At 35.9% G+C, this 23,099-nt stretch overlaps 1 protein-coding gene across 4 annotated transcripts in view; it reads left to right on the top strand.

Annotated features, from left to right (window-relative positions):
- TLK1 (tousled like kinase 1) overlaps positions 1-23,099 on the top strand; it is a 173,422-nt gene that overhangs the window by 106,322 nt on the left and 44,001 nt on the right. For 2 of the 4 annotated variants that reach the window (XM_054476997.2, XM_054476996.2), the window contains 6 exons: positions 1,812-1,907; positions 3,196-3,285; positions 4,511-4,603; positions 8,012-8,122; positions 8,239-8,375; positions 11,828-12,016. In XM_054476997.2, the coding sequence (XP_054332972.1) occupies positions 1,812-1,907; positions 3,196-3,285; positions 4,511-4,603; positions 8,012-8,122; positions 8,239-8,375; positions 11,828-12,016 (716 nt within the window). Of the gene's footprint in view, positions 48-1,811; positions 1,908-3,195; positions 3,286-4,510; positions 4,604-8,011; positions 8,123-8,238; positions 8,376-11,827; positions 12,017-23,099 lie in introns of all 4 variants that reach the window. The other 2 variants (XM_054476994.2, XM_063648302.1) reach the window with 2 other exon arrangements.

Genomic DNA, 23,099 nt, shown 5'->3' with positions numbered 1-23,099 from the left:
GAAAAAGTATTGGGGGACGTGGCCACAAAATTAGCGACTATTTTGAAGTAAGTTCATTGAGGATTGTCTCCAGTTCCTAATTCAGTACTATTCTGCTGTGAGCTAGAAATAATTTCTTAGAAGCACGAAGTCAGCTTTTGATTACTTACTTGATTAGAGCAGAGCTTTATTACTATGTGATACCTTTCTAGGAAAATTAGATTTACATTTACATTGGGATGCCATATCCTTTTTTTCTAAATACTTTCTCACATAGTTGTTTATAATAACCTGTAAAATAGGCAAAATACGTATTAGTGTTTCAGTTTACAGATGATGAAACTGAAGACCAGAAATGTAAAGTAGCCTACATCGTAATTTTTTGAATTTTTGCAGTCAGACCGTGGCAGCAGTGACCTTGAGCAATAATAGAACACTAGGCATAAATGGGTTAACCCATTTAAGGCAGAGTCTGAATTGAAGAGTAAAGAATAGAAGTTAAAGTTCACTGGCTCTCTAATTCAGAATTCTTTCTGCTATCAATAGAGACTTCATCACATTACAGCAACATTTGAGCCCTGTGGATGGAGATTAAGTATTTGATAGAGGCTTGAATCTAAGAGTATGTGAAAACAATAAATTTAGATTCTTACCCAATCTGGAATGTCGCCTTACTTCTATATAGAAACACTTTTGGCTACCGTTTTAAATTAGAAAATTTTTAAGTGTAATTATTAAAACAACAAACATGGTCTACTCAATTGAAAAATATTTATGTTTACTTGAGAGAGCAGAATTGGCTGATTAAGGAAAGGGCTGATTTTTTTTCCACCACTGCTTTCTTTCTTGGGTTCGTAAAATCTAAAGTAAAGCAGTTGCTGACCATGAGATACCTGATGCTCTTTGGTTGAGGTCAGTCACTTACTGATATCATTAATTAAGAACCTTTGCCAAAGGTACGATGAATTCAAATCAACAAATGTCTCTTGAATGCCTACTATGTGCTAAATTTTATGCTAGGCTCTATTGATAAAATAAATAAGGCAAAATCCCTAGGTTGCAGGAAGTTGTTTAATGCACATGCTAGGAAGTCCCTATCTGTGCTGTTCATGTAAGTAAAGTAATTAAACAAGAAATGATGAAATGGACAATAATCTACACCCCCAGAGAAACTTTGCAGCAGCAAGTTATTTTCTTTTCCCATCCTTCGTATGTAAACTTGAAATAGGAGAAAAGATAGCTATGGAACAGATGAGTTGGCTTCTCTTCATATGCAGCTAAGTCATGCGCTTTGTACAGAAGAATTGATTTTTTTAAAGATTTTGTGCTGTTAGAGGGAAGGGACCTATTATAATTCTTTTTATGTAGTGCCGTGAACACTTGGATATCTTGAGAATGATAGTCTGTTTAAAATAGTTGATTATGTTCACTAAGGTCTATGTGTAAATATTTTGAAATTTCTTGGGATTAGGGACTATATGGCTCAATAAACATTTGTAGGGGACCTGTGCTAAGATTTGGGGGGAAAACAAAATATGTTTATTGCTTTGGAGGAATTTATTTGTCTTTGAGTTGACCAAAATAACAGACTATAGTCAGAACATAGAGTAATAAGGATCTTTATAAAACAGTCTTGTCATGTTCTTGTGATCAGTAGTCTCTCAGTCTTTTAGGACTTGGCTGACCTTAGTGGTTTTTTTTGTTCTGGACCCATTTAAATGACTACTTATTTTAAAATTAGGTATATTTAGATTAATTCTTAATGTCATATCTGAAATAACTGTCTGAGCCTGCTTTAGTAAATAATAATGTTTCCTTTTTCTTTTACTCAGTACCAGGGTGGAAATGGCTCAAGTCCAGTAAGAGGCATACCTCCTGCAATCCGTTCTCCTCAAAATTCACATTCACATTCCACTCCTTCCTCATCTGTAAGTCATCTTTCAAGTTTTTCATGGGTAGTCTTTGGGAGGTTATGTACATTGAATAAGTTTTATAATTTGTTGTTTTTTATTGAGAACTTCTATATAAATAAGTTAGCATTTATCTTTTAATACATTATTTCTGTGACATGAATTAAATCCTTTTAAATTATCTGGTGCTATTGGAATTTTATTTCTGGAAGTGAGCCTCTTAAAGATTTTCTGAATTAATTATATCCAAGAAGCATTGTTTATGTTAAAAGAATGCCTGTTGAGTCTGTGGGACTAACATGAGTACTCTTGTATCAGTCTGTATTCAGTTGTTGATTCCTAATTTATAACTTTCTTAACAATTGAATTTCTTAACCACTAAAATGATAGCATAATTCCTTTCTGGGAATCCTTAAGAAAAAGGCAGGGTATGTAGTTCAGTATAGGAAAAGAATCATGGACTTAAAATTATCTTAAACTTTTTGTTTTTTTCATAACATTTTAGATATAGTTCTTTTATATGCATTGTTTTGCATATTGGATTTCATTTTTAAATTTACTTTCATTGTGTGAAAGTTCAATATCTAACTAGAAAAGCAATATTGATTTTCAGTAATTTAAAGAGGAATTAAAGATTTTTAAAAATCAGAGTTTCACTTATTTATTCAAACACCTTGTTTTTATTTCTTGTGTCCCCTTCTTGTCCTTGTCTTTAGACATACTTGGTTTTGTCTTACTCATTTTGTACCTTTCAGGATATCACATTGCCGTGTATAAAATAAGGCATAAGATTCAACAGTAACTAAGAGTTGTAGTGATAGCGTTGATACAATGTTATAATCTGCTTTCAGTGAGTGTGTTTTTGAACTAGTGACCAGATAAACTATGAAATTCATTAATAAATTGATATTAAACTACATATGGGCATGTATTGTCCCTAGTAAGTTTGTTTTTTCAACTATCATAATCATTGTTTAATATTTTTCAGAATAATTTATTTGGCCTTATTTTTTTTTAACTGTATGAAAGCATTAAGATTTATTTTATGGCACTAGAATGTAAGCTCTATGAGAGCAGGGAATATATTGTTGTATTTCTCACTGGGTCTTATGTAGGAGGTACTTAATGAATGCTTGTTGAATAAATGGTGATTAAAGGTTTTTAAAAGTCAATTATGTTTCAATTTAGGTATTATTCTGATAGAAACTTCTTCAGAAATGTTAAGTAATTGTTGCTAAGTAGAAACCTGTTTTGTTTCGTTTTTGTTTTGTTTTTGCTATTATAAAAATTTTAATAATTTCTTTAGGTTCGACCGAATAGCCCTTCTCCTACTGCATTAGCATTTGGGGACCACCCTATTGTACAACCAAAGCAGTTATCCTTTAAAATTATTCAGGTAAACAAACGATAATTAAAATGTTTTTTTCTATGGCTTCTAAGAAACCATTGACTAACTTACTAACAACTAAGATGTCTGTTTTATATGTAGTCATAAAGCAGAATTACACATCAAGAAAGATAACTTACTAAACAAAAACAACAGAATTTGTAGGAAGGAGTAAGAAACTGAAACACACAATTTAGTATCAGCTTTTTAAACAACCGTAACATGTCAGTTCTGTTTACTGATTCTTTCTGAACTTAATTTCCAAGTATATGTAATTGATATTTTGTGACTGCTGTATTTTTTATAAGTGGACATTAAAGCCGCTCATTTGACTGTCTTTATTAAATACATATATGTGACAAATTATAAACATTATTTGAATTATTTGTATATTTTCTACACTTATTTAGTTTCATGAATTTTGAGCACTAAGTTTTTCGTTTTAATTTTTTACATGTGACAGTTTCTGAATGGCACTTTATCAGACTGGGGTTTGGGAGAGTAGATCTTACTCTTTAACCTCAGCTTGCCAGTTTATTTCTATTAGACTTTATTTGTGAGGTCATATCCAAACTGTTGTGCATGTATCAAAACCTCTTTCTTTGGATGATCCTGAGGCTAGGATTACAAGTACATTCCTTTCAGCCACTGAGTAGATCATGAAAGGTTTTGCTGCATGAGATGTTGGTCAAAGGACATAAAATTTTAGTTAGAAAGTAAGTTCAAGGGAACTATTATACATCATAGGGGCTACAGTTAAAAAGAATATTTTGTGTATATGAAAATTGCTAAGAGAGTAGATTTTATTCACACCACAAAAAAAAGATATGTGTTAAATAACTTGATTTAGCCATTCCACAATGTATACATATATCAAAACATCATGTTGTGTACCATAAATAGATAGGTTTTTACTTATCAATTTAAAAAAGGTTTTGCAAAATTCAAAAAAATCAACTAGAGGAACGTATAGCACAAAGCAGTGGATATATTGAATTATAATAAGGAACATCAGTATTCTAAGTAATTGACCTTTCTAGATGTTTCTTGCTAAGTCTATAGCATTTATACACTTGAAGTTATTAAAACTGCACTAAAACTTTTTGAGATTCACTTTACATATACACACAAATATGTTTTTCTTTACCTTTTGAACTGGGAGTAAAATCTAGTTTTATGTTTGCTTGAAACAACGTATATAATGGAGATAATAAAATAACTTTTTTTCATTTAGACTGATCTCACAATGCTGAAATTAGCAGCATTAGAAAGTAATAAAATCCAGGACCTGGAAAAGAAAGAGGGACGTATAGATGATTTGCTCAGGGTAAGTAATGAGTCATAGAGGGGAAAAAAATTGAATAAATTATTTGGCAACAGTCAAACTGTTCAGAAAATACTTAGCATTGTAAAAAAATCTGTAGCTAGGCCAGGCGCGGTGGCTCATGCCTGTAATCCCAGCACTTTGGGAGGTCGAGGCGGGCGGATCACAAGATCAAGAGATCAAGAGCATCCTGGCCAACATGGTGAAACCCCGTCTCTACTAAAAATACAAAAATTGGCTGGGAGTGTGGTGCGTGCCTGTAGTCCCAGCTACTTGGGAGGCTGAGGCAGCAGAAATGCTTGAACCCAGGAGGCGGAGATTGAAGTGAGCTGAGATCGCGCCACTGTACTCCAGCCTGGTGACAGAGTGAGACTCTGTCTCAGAAAAAAAAAAAAATTCTGTAGCTAGAACTCAATAAGCTTTTTCTGTTAGTTTAAGTACATGATTGAAAATACCAATTTTAAAGTGAAATATTTTATTAGATCTTCAATAAATTGGGAATTGAGAAACTGTTGGAGAACTGGAAGTTAATAACATTTATATGACCAACTACCATGACACAAATAGCCATTTCATGTTAAAGTTTATTGATTTTATTATATGCCTGACATCTGATACCGATACGATGAAGTAACTGCTGCAGTTCTGTAGGATTTTTAATGGAAGCTTTATTTAAAAATACATCTAGAAGTATACTTAACAATGTAAGGGTTTAAAGCAGCAGTTATTAACCCCTTGATGCTCCTTAGACTCACCAGTTGGGAAGGGTGAAAGTACTAATGCCTGAACTCTACTCTGAGGGGTTCTGATCAAGTTGATGACGATGTAGGTCTTGGACATTGGTAGTTTTAAAGGCTCTCCCAGATAATTCTAATTTAAGCCAGCATTGAGAACTACTGGTATAGAAACTCGATAAAACCAACACCTGTGATCCTACTGTATTTGACAGTGTCTTTTAACAGCATATTATTTCAGTTGGTTTTTGAACGTTAAGTGAAATTTTCCAGTATGGACCCTTTTGCCCAGCTTGTTTTCAATGAATGTTATATGTCAGAGAGTCATCCACTTTGATGAGTATAAGTGTAGTTTGTTCATTTCACTGCAATATTGTAAGGTGTTACAAGTATACCATAATTTCTGTATCTTTTCTGCTTTTAGTTGACATTTTATTTCTACTTTTTCTAATATAAGCAGTTCTAAGAACATTCTTTGTACATGTCTTCAGGGCAAATATGAAAGAATTTTTCTATGGTATATGTTTAGGAAAGACATAGCCAGAATACAGGGCATACACATTTTCCATTTTACTGTATAATACCAGTTATTTCTCAAGGTTTTTTGGTCTGGTCTTTCTTTTTTCCCCCCTAAGTGACAGGGTCTCACTCTGTCACCCAGGCTAGAGCACAGTGGGGGATCATAGCTCACTGTAGCCTCAAACTCCCGGGTTTAAGCAATATTTCTACCTCAGGCTCCCAAGTAGCTAGGACTACAGGCTTGTGCCATCATGCCGGACTGATTTTTTTTATTTTTTGTAGAGCTGGGAGTCTACAGGCTGGTATTGAACTCCTGGCCTCAAGTGATCCTCCCACCTTGGCCTCCCAAAGTGCTGGGACTATAAGCATGAGCCACCGTGCTCAGCTGATCTTTCAATATAAATTATTGGTCTTACTGAAATTGGTTTTGGGTATGGCATGATATAGGGTTTCATTTCAATTTCTTTCTATATGGATAACCAGTTGTTCATCCCCATTTAATTAAAAGCTAATTCTTATACTGCCAGCTCTATCATCATAAAATCTTGTTTCCAGTATACAAGTGGATGTATTTCTGTGTTCTGTATCATGTTTCCTTGTTCTGTTTGTGTGTCTACACAAGTACTGCAGCATCTTTTTATCATTGTTGATAAAACAATTTTGTCAGTTGTTTTTGGCTGTTAGTAACAGTGAACATAAATAACAGTACTTCAGATGAGATAGAAGCTTATTTTTCAAGAGAAGAACAGAAGTGGGCAGCTCAGATATTATTACTATTCAGTATCATAAGGGACCTTGTCATTGTTAATTCATGGCTTATATCTCAAAGGTCACATCAAGGTTCAATATATCTATTAGGGTCACAATTATATCTGCGTTCTAAGCAGATAACAGGAGGGAGGATGGGAGCAGAGAACACAAAGCACAATTCTGTGTGCAGCCTTCTTGGATATCTCATTGAACAACTTCTGCTTGCATCTCATTAACCATCCTTCGCTGCAAGGGAAGCTGGGAACTGTAGTCTTTTGGCTAGGCAGATAGCAATCCAGGATAAAACATTGAATTTCCATTATTAAGGAAGGAGGAGGCTTGGGTGATCATAGTTATGTAGCTTTATGTTAAGTCATGATATGTGGTTAAACAGATATCCTCTTCTTCATTTTGGCTATTTTTGGCCCTTCACAGTCTTAGAGAAATTTTAGAATCAGGTTTCAAGTTGGATATGCATCATACACACACAGTGTTGAGATTTTGTTTGAATTGCTGAGGGTCTATTGGTGCTAAATTCTGTTTCCTCTTCCTTGAAAAACAATTGTGTTGGGTATCTAATTTTAGGTTGGCAATTGTTTTCTCTCAGCACTTTCAAGATATTGTGCCCTTGTCTTGTGGATTCCACTATGGTTGGCCTAGACTTTTGATTCTCAAAGTGGGATCTTCAGACCAGGAGCATCAGTATTGCTGGAGAACTTATTAGAAACGGAAATTTTCAGATCCTTCCTGAGACCTGATTCAGAAGCTCTGGGAATGGTTCCCAGTAATCTGTTGTAACAAGCCCTGTAGGTTATTCTCTTGCCACTGTACTAATCAGACTCATCTTTTGATGTTAGAGGGAGGCCTCTTCTCTGAGCATATGGCCACCTACAAAGTGAAGAGAATTAGTATCCTATTGCTAAGGAAGAAAGGTGAGGACAATTGTTGGGTAGGCAGCTTGTGTATGTCATTTATAAGTTCAGTGGAGAAAATATTTTGTTAGTTATAAGAGATAGAGGAAAACTCACATTTATTTTTAAGTGATAGACACTTTATATACCATATTTTAGTTATATTTTTAACAAAGTGAGGTAGATTGTGTTGCTTCTATTTAGAAATAAAGCTGAACTAAAGTTCTTATAACTTAGCCAAAGTTAACCTTAGAGTATGGATTTGAATGTATGGATATGGATACAAATTTCCCTGTGTGTACTTTCCACTGCACACTTAAGTAACATTTAACAGTATTATCTCATGGTTAAGTAGGTTTTTTTTTTTCTTGTATCATACTCAGATATTTAATATTATTAGTCCTATCTGTATATAATTTAGTTAGAACATTAAAACTATTTCTAAGCTTTTCATATTCCCCAGTCTAGACCTCTTGCATTTTCTACTTATGTCATAGGCTAACTGTGATCTCAGACGGCAAATAGATGAACAACAAAAATTACTTGAAAAATACAAAGAACGATTAAATAAGTGCATATCAATGAGCAAGAAACTTCTTATTGAAAAGGTAGGCCAAAAGTTGAGTAAATTTTCGCTTTCCCTTCGTTAGCCCCTTTTGCTTTGTATGCTTTTATAAATTAATGAATAAAATTGAGTGATGATTTTTTTTTCTCCTCTTTTCAGAGTACACAAGAAAAATTGTCAAGCAGAGAGAAGAGTATGCAAGATCGATTACGCCTTGGGCACTTTACAACAGTTAGACATGGCGCTTCATTTACTGAACAATGGACAGATGGTTTTGCATTTCAGAATCTTGTGAAGTTAGTAATTCTTAACATTTAAAAGTTTTTAGTATTCATTTGGGTTTTCATTACTTTAAAAGATTATAGATTTGTAATTATGCTCTCCAGTTCCTCACTACTCTGAAATCATAGAATTTAGTACATTTGAAAGGGATATGAAACCAAGAGTATTACAGTTTTAGCTTAGTAATTTCTTGATTAATTAGCAGTCATCTATAGAATGTAATATGTTATTCTAATTCTGACTTTCCGAAATATTAATTGAACCTTTAGCTTTACAGATGATGTTTTGAGAGGGAAATTGTTGAAAATTTAATTTTCACTGGAAGATTTGTGTGTGTGTTTATCTCCTAGGATTTTCCTACTTAGTTTTTTCCCATTCCCCAATCCTTATGTGTTAATATTCAGCACTTGCCTGCTCTCTATTCCTAAGGAAAAAAACTTCTCTTTTGCCTCAGATATAGTAACTGATTTATCAGTTAAACTGAACATGTGGCTTTAGCGTTTCTGAGGTAAACTCTATTTATTATTTACTTAATTTCAACTTTTATTTTAGATTCAGGGAATATATGTGCAGGTTGTTACAGGGGTATATTACATGATACTGAGGTTCGGGGTACAATTGAACCCACCACTCAGGTAGTGAGCATAGTACCCAGTAGTTTTTCAGTCCTTGCCCCTGTCTCTGCCTCCTTCATCTTTGTAGCCCCCAGTTTCTATCATTCTCATCTTTATGTCCATGTGTCTCCAATGTTTAGCTCCCACTTATACATGAGAACATGCGGTATTTGGTTTTCTGTTGCTTTTCAGATCAAACTTTAAAACAGAGAAATTATAGTTACCATATTTTCTTGAGTTCAGATGGTGGTAGATAAGGATTTATTGGCTGTTTATGTGTTAAGGAGTGCTAAATATGCTACTCCGTTTTTGGTGGAAAATTTTTTTAAACCTGAAAATGGGGAGTAATGCCAGCATGAGCATCAGCTTTTCCAGAGTATCCAGTTATTTGAAATAGAGGCAGAACTTCTTTCACATGGTATCACACCAACATTGCTGTTCAAACACTGCCTCCTAGGACTTGCCACAGAATGGCCTTCTCTCTCAGCAGATTTATTCAACTTTTCTTCAACACAGCTGTGCTAGTTATAGCACAGTGAAACAAAGGATAATGTCCTTGTGATATTAGAGAGTTTGGGTTTCAATTCTGCAGATAATGGCACTTGTTAAAGGTTTACATATAGTGTACGTGATCGGAGTGATATCTACAGTGATAGTTGTAGAATAATAACTGATGGTAATGTGAAAATATTATTAGAAAGAGGATGAATGTTATTGGTAGTTAAGATGGAGGGGTATCCAGATGAAAGGTGATTAAAGCATGAACTAACATATCAACAGTAAAGTGGAAAGCAGGAGAAGATAATTTTTTAGTGTTTTATGAGCAAGAGGCTCTGCTACTAAACCCAGACCTGCAGTTGTCCTGCAATGAATAAAAGAGACGGTTATATAATTAATATGAATGTTCTAAAATATAAATTCTACCAGTAGTTCCAATTTCTCCACTTAACTGTCAAAAAAGAGGCCAGGTGCAGTGGCTCATGCCTGTAATCCCAGCACTTTGGGAGGCTGAGTTGGGAGGATCACCTGAGGTTGAGAGTTTGATACCAGCCTGGCCAGCAGGGTGAAACCCTGTCTCTACTGAAAATACAAAAATTAGCCAGGCGTGGTGGTGTGCACCTATAATCCCAGCTACTCGGGAGGCTGAGGCATGAGAATTGCTTGAACTTGGGAGGTGGAGGCTGCAGTGAGCCGAGATCATGCCACTGCACTCCAGCCTGGGTGACAGATTGAGACTCTGTCTCAAAAAATAACGTCAAAAAAGAAAATAATTACTTGTATGTCCTGACTTTCACTAATAAGCATTTATTGAGGACCTACTGTGTGCATATCAAGCCGTTTATAATCAGTGATATAACCCAGAGTGGTTAGAAGATGAGAAGAGAAATAAATAAAAAGTAATAATACTAATCTCTAAACTGTATAGTCATCCCTGAGTAATCAGCTGTTAATATCTATTCCAGTAATTCTTTACTTTCCATTAATATTTTAATCATTAGGATTATTACTGCTTATTTGCATTTTATACCATCTTGATTGTGCCCTAAAATAGCCTCAAGATTTACTTATTAAAAATTGAAATTTATTCCTGCTTCTAAATGAAAACCGGATTAAAGTCTTGTTCTCACTTTGCTATTCTTTAGATTTTTCTCTACTCTTTTAATCTTCTACCTAGGTTCTTCTTGATTTTTTTCATTCCTATCATATTCTGCTACTTTATCACTAAAACCGTAGGGAAGGGGTTGTGTGTAAGGTCAATTCTGCATTAGCAAAGTAGGAGCCCTTTAGTTGATGTCAGTGGTTGGGGAGAGGAGGGCATGAAATATTTGACTTGCTCTAAGTATTGTAACCATGTAGGGTTTGAAAATTTTTTTATTGGCATAGTGAGGTGACCTGAAAGAGAACATGGTTACTGTTAGAATAAGCTTAAGGTGTTATATGATAAGTTGGTTTTAAAAAGCTTTACTTTTAACTACTTTATGCTCTGCTCAAACTGCTAAAATATCTAATCTACATTTTAATAATAGACATGGTATCTATTAGTTTTTAGAATTAGGGAGCTATTTGCAAAATTGTTTCAGTTTCTTGAATGGGAAGCATTTTATTTTTGTTACTTTCCCATTTTTCAGAGCCATGCTAATTTTTCTTGCTGTTTTCTTGTCTTTTTCCCCTTAAATTATCAAAAAAAATTTTCTCATAAATTTCTTATATTAAGGTTAATTTGTTTCATTTCAAAACACCAACTTCCCATTACCAATTTTTTTTTTTAACAAAAGTAGATTTAGAAAATAACTCTCTTCATATTAAATTCATATTTGCCTTTTGTAAATTTGTTTGCAAATACTGTGGTGAGGTGCATGTGTAACATGTACCCCATACTTTAATAGTTTGGGGGCTTGTTTTATCTCATTTCATTCAAGAAACATTTATTGAGCAAAAGTAAGTGATGATCACTATACTAGGTACTAGGGATACAGCAGTATAAATACTGTATAAATAGACACCATCTCTGTTCTTAGGGAGTGATGTCATCTAACTGGACACTTTCTGATGAACTATCTATAGGAATGATATTTATTAGAAAGAGTGAGGTGGGGAGATAGAAGGTCCCATGAAATTATATATGACAACACATCTTTCCCTAATCTAAGGGTTTAGAGAACACCTCACTTAAAAAAATTCTTTCAAATGAGACCTGAAGGATAAGTACAAGTTGGTTCACAAGAGTGGAACCAAAAGGTTACGAATGTATATTATATGGATTTTCATGTTTTTTATGCATTTTTTTTCCAGTTTTAGCCTTGAAAAGTAATGGAAGGTTAATATGGTTTTATTTGTTTATTTTTACACAGGCAACAAGAATGGGTGAATCAGCAAAGGGAAGATATTGAAAGGCAAAGGAAACTTCTAGCCAAACGCAAACCTCCCACAGCTAATAATTCTCAGGCACCCTCTACCAATTCTGAACCAAAACAAAGGAAAAACAAAGCAGTCAATGGAGCAGAGAATGATCCCTTTGTTAGACCAAATTTACCACAACTGTAAGCCTCCATTTAAAATTTTTCTTTTTTAAAATTATTGCCAGTGAGTGTGAATGTTACTAATGGATGTTATTTATAATTAATACTTAGATAGCAAAAATGATTAAGACCAGGAAGGAAGGCAGTATTGAAAATTTAGCTCTAAATTAATAGCCCCAAATATCTGAATTCTACCTTTTTAAGCAGAGATTTAACAATTCTCTTTTAAAACAGAGACTTAGGTAGCTAAGAGGTTACCAGAATTCACCCTTTCTTCTGTGTCTGAATCAGTTAGGAATCAATTAAAAGTTTTGGATTATTCTAATTCAAAGTTTCCATTCACATTCCTTTGTCTGAGATAATGAAGTAATGTAACTGCCATTTATGTTTTCTCAACCTGTGAAAGCAGTTCATTAGTGGGTTATAGGTATTGTTTTTCCCTTTCTGCTTTTCTTTGTTTTCTGGATTTTCTTTGTTAAGAAATTGTTCTTTATAATTTAAAGGACAAAGACATTTTTTAAAAGAAAATTTGGAAAATAGGACAAGAATAATAATATAGACCATGATCCCATTTCACAGAGAACACATATTGTTAAAATTTCAATATACAGATGTATCCAAACTTATATAAATTTTCTGTTCTAGAGGAACTTACGTAAACTCACGTGAGTAGAAAATACATAGGCCGGGCCCGGTGGCTCACACCTGTAATCCCAGCACTTTGGGAGGCCAAGGTGGGCGGATCACTTGAGGTCAGGAATTCGAGACCAGCTTGGCCAACATGGTGAAACCCCGTCTGTACTAAAAATACAAAAATTAGCCGGGCATGGTGTCAGGCACTTGTAATTCTGGCTACGCAGGAGGCTGAGGCAGGAGAATTGCCTGAACTCGAGAGGCGGAGGTTGCAGTGAGCCAAGATCGTGCCAGTGCACTTTAGCCTGGGGGACAAGAGTAAGACTGTCTCAAAAAAAAAAAAAAAAAAAAAAAGAAAATACATATACCCTCTAATGTCTTGTATGTGATGTATTCTTTTCTCCTCTATTGAAAGATTGTCTGTCATCCATGCTTTGAATCCCATCCGCAACTGTATCAGGAACCTCTTCTGTTGATACCTCCTTTGTGCTCTGCTTGTTACTTCCCTTCAGAAAACATGTAAGCAAAACCATTAAAAAACTCTCCCTCAATTACAAATCCCTTTAGTCTCTATATTCTGTATGTCCTCTTCATAACTAGGCTTCTTCAAAGAGTTGCCTGTCCTTGTAGTCTTTTCTACCTTGTCTTCCAGTTCCCCTTTCTTAACTGAAATTGTTCTTAAGATTATCTTCCTGATGCTAAATGCTGTAACCTTTGGGTCTTTAACTTATGTGGCAGCACTGAATATTGTTAACTTATTTTTTTCCAAAAAGACTTTTAGTTTTGAAGACACTGAAGTTTCCATTTTAACTCATCCGGCTGCATCTTCTCAGTCTCTTTCTATGGGCATCATTTACTTACAATCTGTAAAATGTAGATGACTTTTAGGGATATGTCCTAGGCCATCACATTTCTCACTCTGCGTATTCTCCTTGAGTAGTATCTACTCTTAGGGTTTCGGTTACCATATATGTCCTGCTGACATCAAAATTACCATCTCCAGCCCACTTTTCTCTCTTGAGTATCAGATACTTCTGTCTCAATCTTGAATATCACATCCTGCTTAGTTGCTATCAGTACTTAAATGTCTCACAGGAACTTCTAATGCAGCCTGTTCAAAACTATATTTACTAAAAACAAACAAAACCTTGTATTTACTGTTATCTTTCCCATTCAGTCTGTCTTTACACACACATACCTTGCCCCTTTTCTGTGTTCTGTTAGTGAGTGGCACTACCATCCTCTCACATGTAAGAATTCTAGTTGTCACCTGTAACATTTTAAGTACAGATTTTGTTTATTTTTATTTTTTATTTTTTTGAAGAGATGGAGTCTCACCATGTTGTCCAGGCTTGTCTTGAACTCCTGGGCTCAAGCTGTCCTCTTTGCCTTGGCTTCCCAAAGTGCTGGGATCACAGGCATGAGCCACTGCACCTGGCCAGATTTTGTTGATTTTTTCTTAATCCATTAGTGATTAGATGGTGATAGTATTAATCTTTCAAAGTCCATCTCAAAATGTACTTTCTTCTTAAAGCCTTTCTTAATTTTCTTGAGCTGTTGTAAGTTACAATTAAAACATTTTGACTATATTAATTTTTTAAAAGAACTGTACTTTTTGTAAGTTAGTAAATTTGTTTAAGAAAAAACCAAAACCCAGGTGAATGACTGGCTTGGTGGGCGATTGTATTAAAAGAAAGTGTGGGCTGGGTGGGATGTCTCACACTATAATCCCAGTGCTTGGGAAGGCTGCGGTGGGAGGATCGCATGAGTCTAGGAGTTTGAGACCAGCCTGGCCAACATAGTGAGACCTTGTCTCTGTTTCTTTAAAAGAAAAAAAAAGGAAAGTATGTGTTAGCTTTAACTCTACCCTGTAGATACCCAGTCCTGCTAGATACCAGATATGTCCACTCATCCTTTATGCAAGTTCCCACTAACACCATTCATTCTAACTCAAGTTAATGCTGTCTTTTACTTGGGTTATGTTTATAATCTCTCCCTCTTCCCGCTTCAATTTTGGTCTCTTCCTGCAGTCTATTTTCATGTCGTAGAGTCATTTTTCTGAAATAAAAATGTGATCCTTTCATTCTCTTCCCTATAACCCTAACAAAGCTCTCCAGTACTTGAATGATATAACCCAAAAGTCCTAATATGGCTTATAAAGCACTTTTGATCTGGCTCCTTCTTCATTATCTAGCCTCATCGTTGCCATCATTCAGTACTTCTACTTCACTGCCAACATTCAGTCTCTCACCCATTGTCTTAATTTCTGTTAATCTTTTAAGTCCCACAGTAGTTATCACTTCCTCCTGAAAGCTTTTCTTTAATACATGAAAGATGGGATTTATTTATTACTTTGAGGTATCACCATAGTAAGTACCCTCTATCTCTTCAGTCACAGCATCAGTGTCCACTCAGGTAATAACACTAGGAATCTGCCTGTCATCTTAATGTTTCCCTTTCCCTCATTCTCTGTGTCTGTTTCCATAACATTTTCATGTTTGCTCCATTCTTCATTTTCACGGTCACTGTCTTAGTATAGGACCTTGGTTTTTTTTTAACCTAGATTACTATTTTTCATGTCTCACCATGTTTAATCTCTGTCAGTGGCTTTCTAGATAAAATTTACCCACATGAAGACCCTTTATGTAAACCTTATTTCTCACTTTATCCTCATTCTCCAGCATTTGCCCTACGTATATCTTAAGTTAAACTTTTTCAATTCTCTAAATGGACTGTGCTTTCTTGCTTCTGTGACTTTATCTTGTTCCTTACCTTTCTTCATTTGTCTCATTTCCTGTTTATCCTTTAAGACTTGGCTTAAATGCTATCTTCAAAAGGAAGTTCTCTCTAACCGTTTTTTTTTTCTTTTTAACCAGTTTCTCCTATTGCCTCTCACGCTAGGTGCCATATTTTGTGCATACTTGTGTGTATTGTAGCATTTATTTCACTGTTTTATCTCTGTAGTCCTAATGCCTAGCACAGTGTTTGGTGTATGGAAAGTGGTCAATACTAAATTACAATACACAAGCATTTAGGCTGGGTGGAGTGACTCATGCCTGTAATTCACTGCTTTGGAAGGCCAAGGTGGAAAGATCACTGAGGTCAGGAATTTGAGACTAGCCTGGGCAACAGAGCAAGACCCTATCCCTACAAAAATAAAAAAAAAAAATTAGTCAAGTGTGGTGGCATGTCCCTGTAGTCCCACCTACTCAGGAGGCTGAGGCAGGAGGATCTCTTGAGCCCAGGAGTTTGATTACAGTGAGCTATGATCACTCCACCACACTCCAGCCTGGGTGACAGTGAGACCCGGCCTCAAAGGGAAAAAAACAAAAAAAACACATTTGATCGAATTTCATTTTCTTTTTGATAGATCATCTTTCTGGTTTGTCACAGGTATTTTGTTTACTAGTTGTCTTCCAAGATGCTAACAGCTTTAATTATAGTCTAATAGTCATAGTCTTCTCTCGTTTCTATCCCATTTTATTCCATATGTTGACCTAAAACTAACTCTGTGGCAAATGAAGTGATGGGTACTACATAGCAATTTGATTGCATTCTTAAACAAATTATAGGTTTAAATAGGGCAAAAGGCCACAGAAGCACTTTGATTCGTGTATACTGCAGTTTGAATAATGCTTTTTTAACACAAAATGTCACATCTCTACTTGGCAAACTATCTTGTTAAAATTTCTTTTGAATCATTGTTAGTAATGAAAATGGCTTTGGCTTGTGTGCAGAATATCTAGTATAATTAGGGGACAAGTTATGAATCTAGTTATCAATTGTTGATCAAGAAATTAACATAGAAAATGAAGTTACTATTATGTAGTACAGTAGTCCCCAACCTTTTGGCACCAGGTACCAGCTTTGTGGAAGACAGTGTTTTCATGGACTGGGGTGGGGGCTGGGGGATGATGGTTTTGGGATGAAACTGTTCCACCTCAGATAATCAGGCATTGGATTTTCATAAGGGGTGCACAACCTAGATCCCTTGCGTGCGCAGTTCACAATAGGGTTTGTGCTCCTATGAGAATCTAATGCCGCTGCTGGTCTGACAGGAGGTGGATGGAGTTCAGGTGGTAATGCCTGCTGGCCCGCTGCTCACCACCTTTTGTGCGGCCTAACAGGCCATGGACAGTACGGGTCTGTGGCCCAGGGGTGGGGAATCCAGATGTGGTAGGTAGGACTTTAGGTTCTATAGTCAGACAGATGTGGATTCCAAACTTAACTCTCCCAGATTATTTTTAGTAAGTTATTTTACTTCTTTGAATCTCCATTTTCTTGTGAAAGTATCTACATTATATTGTTGAAAAGATGGTAGGAGGTAATGCATGTACTTGGCGTGGTTTTTGGTTCATAATTTATTTTTACGTATTAGCAAGAGTCAGTTTTTTAGGTAATAACTTGTAATTTTAGTTACAAAGACTTTTTATTCAGAGTAAATAGTTTGGGTAGTTAATACTATCTCTAGATAAAGTCTGATGACACTTGCATTGATTTTCCTTTACTAATACATTTTAACCAAGATTTTTACTTAAAATATATTTCAAATTAAGCTTTGGTTGTATCTGTTAGACTTACATGTTGCATGTTTCACAGAGGGTGACTGCAAAGTTAAGAGTAAGTAATATTTTACCTCATATGTTATTGAAGTTTGACAGGTCATTGCTTTTCCATTATAGCTTTAATTTTAAATTAAGAATGTATTTTAGGCTGGACATGGTGGCTCAGGCCTGTAATCCCAGCACTTTGGGAGGCTGAGGCGGGAGGATCACTTGAGCCTAGGAGTTTGAGACGAGCCTGTGCAACATAGCAGGACCCCATCTTTACCAAAAAATAAAAAATTAGCCAGACATGGTGGTATGTACCTATAGTCCCAGCTTCTCAGGAGGCTGAGGTGGGAGAATTGCTTGACCTGGGGAGGTCAAGGCTGCAGTGAGCTGTGGTTGCATTACTGCACTCCACCCCAGCCTCAGCAACAGAGGAAGACCCTGTCTCAAAAAAAAAAAAAGGAATATATTTTGTATAACATTATTAGTAGACTACTTATCTCTCTTTAAAACTAGTGAACTTATTTTTTAGAGGAGGAGGGCAGTAGTATGGCAGAATTGAGCAGAAAGTACAGAGTTCCTATATACCTAACCCCTGTCCCCACACAGGTACATTCTCTTCTACTGTCAACATCCCACACCACAGTGGCACATATGTTACCTGCATAGACACATCGTTATCATCCAAAGTTACGTTAAGAGTTCACTGTTGATGTTGTACATTCTATGGGTTTTGACAAATGTATAACTGATTTTTTTAAAATCCTGTCTGAAAAATCTTCCTTTCATTGGAGAATTTAATCTGTTTTTCAATTCATGAAATTACTCATTGAGGCTTAAATTTGGTCTTTCTTTATGCTTCTGTTTATCCTACCTAGTCTCCCCCTTTTTCTTTTTTTTCTCACCTTTTATTGCATTGACCAGTTTTTATTTTATTCTTTTTCTCTATTACAGTATGAGCATGTTTCTATACACAGACACACATATATACACACGTCTACCTATAAGACATCATTATTGTCTTGCATAGTCAGTGTTCATATGAACTTTATCCACATATTTATTTATTTTTTGCTCTTTACTTATTTCTATACCTCTCACAAGATTTTTCTGCCAAGAATACCCTTTACAAATTTTCCTTTGTAAAGGAAAATTACAAAGGGGGTCTGTTGGTAGTGACCAGTTTTTGTTTGTCTGAAAATTATTTTGCCTTCATTCTTTAGATATCTTTACTGGTTTTAGAATTTTAGGTTGGTAGTTACTTGAAGAGATGATTTTTATTGTCTTTTGATTTACATTATTACTATTGACAAGGCAGCTGATAGCCTTTAGAGAAACAATCCTGAATGCAGCATAAGCAGTATTTGGAGATGAGATAACTAAGAGTATTTCAAAAACAGATGAACAAGATCATTCTACAGGTTCATGAAAGCCAGCAAATTCCAGGGGATATGAATAAAAAGAAATACTCATCGAGGCTGGGTGCGGTGGCTCACACCTGTAATCCTACCACTTTAGGAGGCAGAGGTGGGTGGATCGCTTGAGCTCAGGAGTTGAAGACCAGCCTTAACAACATGGCAAAAACCCATCTCTACTAAAAATGCAAAAATTAGCCAGGCATGGGCCTGTACTCCCAGCTACTTGAGGGGCTGAGGTGGGAGGATCGCTTGAGCCTGGGAGGCCAAGGCTGCAGCGAGCCACGTGCGTGCCATTGCGCTCCACCCTGGATGACAGAGCGAGATCTCTGTCTCAAAACACAAAACAACAAAACAAAACAAAGCTCATCTATACACATCATAGTGAAATTTCAGAAAATTAAGGCAAAGAGAAAAAAATTCTTAAGCAGCCAGAGGGAAAAAAGACATTGAAATAACAGTTTAGAAAAGATAGGCAAACACCACCCAAAAGAAAGCTATATTAAATCAGACACAGTAAAATTTAAGGCAAAAAAAAATTATTAGAAATGAAGTGGTTGTTATAAAAGGTTGAAATCACTAGGAAGCTATAATAATTCTAAATTTATATAAATATGATAACATGGCCTCAAGATAAATAAAAAACTAATAATAATAGGCAGATCCACAAATCATAGTGGGAGATTTAAACACATTTCTTAGAAATAGAACATGTAGATAAAAATAAAGCATTGCAAAACAAAACACACAGTGCATGCAAAATTAATGGGATTGGCAAACTTGAACCAATGGACATAATATAGAATACCTTCCAACATCTGCAGAATACATGTTCTTTTAAAAATATTGACTATAAAAAAATTGGTTATAAAGCAAGCCTCGGCAAATTTCACAGGATTGAAAGTTTATGTAAGAGTGGTATTCTTTCTCCCTTAGTCATTGGTAGAACTCCAGGATGAAAATGATTGAAATCATTATATATGTTCCCTGACCACAATGCAATTAGCTAGAAATCTGTAACTAAAAGGTAGTGGAAAAGTGCCAATGGAAATGAGAGAAAATTCTGAAATGAAAGATTTCAAAATATTTTGAAATGAATGTTAGTGTAAGTGCTACATAACAAAATTGGTAAAATGTATCTGGAACAGTATCTAGAGAGAAAATTATAGCTTTATGTATGTAAGAAAAGAAGAAAAACTAAAACTTTACAAACTAAGCATCTATTTCAATAAGTTAGAAAGAAAATGAGCAAGAGAATTAACCAAAGAAGGAAGAGGGAAAAGGTAGCAGAAATTAATGTAGGAAACACACATACAATACAGAGAATAAACTAGTTTTTTAAAAATAGCGTTAAAATTTTTGTAGGGGAAAAAACCTGATAAAATTGATATGACTGATTTTTAAAAACCACAGCCATCCCCAGGAATGAAAAAAGGAATATTACTACTGTGTCTAGGTATTTAAAGGAAACAACACATTATAAATTGCTTAAATTTGAAATCTTTGTGAAATTGACAAATTTAAAGAGAAGTACAGTGGAACCAAAACTGACAGTAGAAGAAACAAAATTCCCATAGTTCTGTAACTATTAAATAAAGTGAATCTGTAATTTAAACATTTATTCAGAGAAAAACTGCAGGTCCAAATAACCACATCTAAGAATTCTATCAGCCATTTAAGGATGAAATAGTGCCAGTCTTTTACAAACTTTTCTGAAGAACAGAAAAGGTAGATATGCTTCCCACTTATTTTCTGAGGCCAACATAATCTTGATGCCAAAACTCAACAAAGATTGTACAAGAATGACAGTTACAGGCATATCTCACTTGTGAAAATAAATGCACAAATCTTAAATAAAATAGTAACACAAACACAACATAGAATATATAAAAATGCTAGTTTATGAAGACCAAGTTGGGTTTATATTGGATGTGCAAGATTTGTTATAGATTAGAAAAATATATATAACTTTTCACATAAATAGAAAAATCATATGACTATCTTAATAGATACGAAAAATTTTTAAAAATTAGATTAAATTCAACATTGATCTGTGACTAAAACTCTTAGCAAACAAGCAGAAGATACTTTCTTAATCTGCAGTTTGCATTCCTTTTTACTTTTGCTTGAGTATCTCCATGCTGTACTCTTGGGTCATCATGCCTCTGGGTTTTTTTTTTGTTTGTTTTTTTTTTTTTGAGATGGAGTTTCATTCTTGTTGCCCAGGCTGGAGTACAATGGCATGACCTTGGCTCACTGCAACCTCCGCCTCCTGGGTTCAAGTGATTCTCCTGCCTCAGGCTCCCGAGTAGCTGGGACTACAGCCATGCGCCACTATGCCTGGCTAATTTTGTATTTTTAGTAGAGATGGGGTTTCTCCATGTTGGTCAGGCTGGTCTTGAACTCCCGACCTCAGGTGATCCGCCCACCTCAGCCTCCCAAAGTGCTTGGATTACAAGCGTGAGCCAACGTGCCAGGCCCATCATGCCTCTTAATACCCCATTTCTTCTTCCTGGCCTCCTGCTGTTGCTTCTTTTTAATTTAGTTCAGATATTACCTTTTCTGTGACTTTTACTAGTTTCCTGCAGATAGAATGTATTTTTTTCTTTGCTCTGTGTATTCATAGCTGTATTATAAAAATTAATTATCTTAAAATCAGCTGATGAGCAACCTTGATCCCATTTAAATCTAGCCTTTTTTAAAGACTAGGATATCGCATTTTGGGAAAACCATTATTCTGTTTACTGACCCCCAAAGATTCACATCCTTTCCACATGCAGAGTACATTCACCCTATCTCAACATCCCCATTACAGTGTCAGCACAAAGTCTAACATCGCATCTAAATCCCATAAGCTCAAAGTTCCAATTCTCGTCAAATAAATGAGATATGAGTGAGACTTGGGGTATAATCCACCCTGAGACACAATTTTTCTTCATCTGTGAAACTGAAACTCGAGAAGCAAGTTACCTCCTCCCACAGTACGATGGAGGTACAGGTATCTGATGACAGTTTAGAGACATTTCTGTTCAAAACAAAAAGTGGAAGGAAATTCCTGCAGAATTTCAAAATCCATTCAAACTCCATTTGGATTCAAGGTCTGGGAATAATCTTTTATGATGATCTTCTGTGCTTCTGCCTTTTGGGCACAGTGTTCTGTCCTCTAGGTTGTCCTTTTTGATGAAGTTTAGTCTGCTAACAATCTGTAAACTTTTTAGAAATTATGCCTTTTTTTGAGGGGGAGACAGAGTCTCGCTCTGGGTTCAAGAGATTCTCCTGCCTCAGCCTCCCAAATAGCTGGGATTTACAGGCGCCCACAACTGTGCCAGGCTAATTTTTGTATTTTTAATAGACACGGGGTTTCACCATGCTGGTCAGGCTGGTCTCGAACTCCTGACCTCAAGCAGTTCACCCGCGTTGGCCTCCCAAAGTGCTGGGATTACAGGCGTCAGCCACTGTGCCCAGCCTTTAGAAATTATGCTTCTTAAAATTCTAGCCTCTGTCCCCTACCCAGTTCCAAAGCCACTTCCGTGATTTTAGGTATTTATTTAAAGGAGCATTCTACTTCCAGGTAAGAAGATCTGCAGTAATTTCTTACGGCTGCTGTAACAAATCACACAAACCTAGCTTTAACCAACACACATATTACCTTACCGTTTTAGCAATCACAGATCTGAAATGGGCTTCATTTGGGCTAAAATCAAATTGTTAAAAGGGCTATGTTACTTCTAGAGACTCTAGAAGAGAATCCATTTCCTTGCCTTTTCCAGCTTCTAGAAGCTGCCCACATTTTTTGGTTTATGATCCCCTTTCATCTTCATAGCCAGCAGCGGCCAGTCAAGTGTCTCACCTGTCACATTACTCTGATTCTGACACTGCCACCCCTTCCCTCTGGGCACACATGGGTAATGCAGAATAACTCCCTGTTTTACTGTCAGCTGATAAGCAACCTTAATTTCACCTGCTACCCTTAATTTTCCTTTTCTTTATAACCTAACATATTGACATGTCTCAAGGATTAGGATATGGAAGTCTTTGGCCATTATTTTGCATATCACAGTAGTACTTGGTATGTAAGTCATTGTATTAGTTCGTTTTCACGCTGCTGATAAAGACATACCCCAGACTGGGCAAGTTACAAAAGAAAGAGGTTTAATGGACTTAACAGTTTCGCATGGTTGGGGAGGCCTCACAATCATTGCAGAAGGTGAAAGGCACGTCTCACATGGTGGCAGACGAGAGAAGAGTGCTTGTGTAGGGGAACTTCCCAAACCCCCTTTTTTTTTAGACGGAGTTTTGCTCTTGTGCCCAGGCTGGAGTACAGTGTCAAGATCTCGGCTCACCGCAACCTCCGCCTCCTGGGTTCAAGCAGTTCTCCTGCCTCAGCCTCCTGAGTAGCTGGGATTACAGGTGCCTGCCACCACGGCTAATTTTTTGTATTTTTAGTAGAGATGAGGTTTCACCATGTTGGGCAGGTTGGTCTGGAACTCCTGACCTCAGGTGATC

The sequence above is a fragment of the Pongo pygmaeus genome, chromosome 11 (genome assembly GCF_028885625.2).
Source record: "Pongo pygmaeus isolate AG05252 chromosome 11, NHGRI_mPonPyg2-v2.0_pri, whole genome shotgun sequence".
NCBI lineage: Eukaryota > Metazoa > Chordata > Mammalia > Primates > Hominidae > Pongo > Pongo pygmaeus.
The sequence above is the reverse complement of the archived record's forward strand: the minus strand, read 5'-3'. Positions and strand labels throughout refer to the sequence as shown.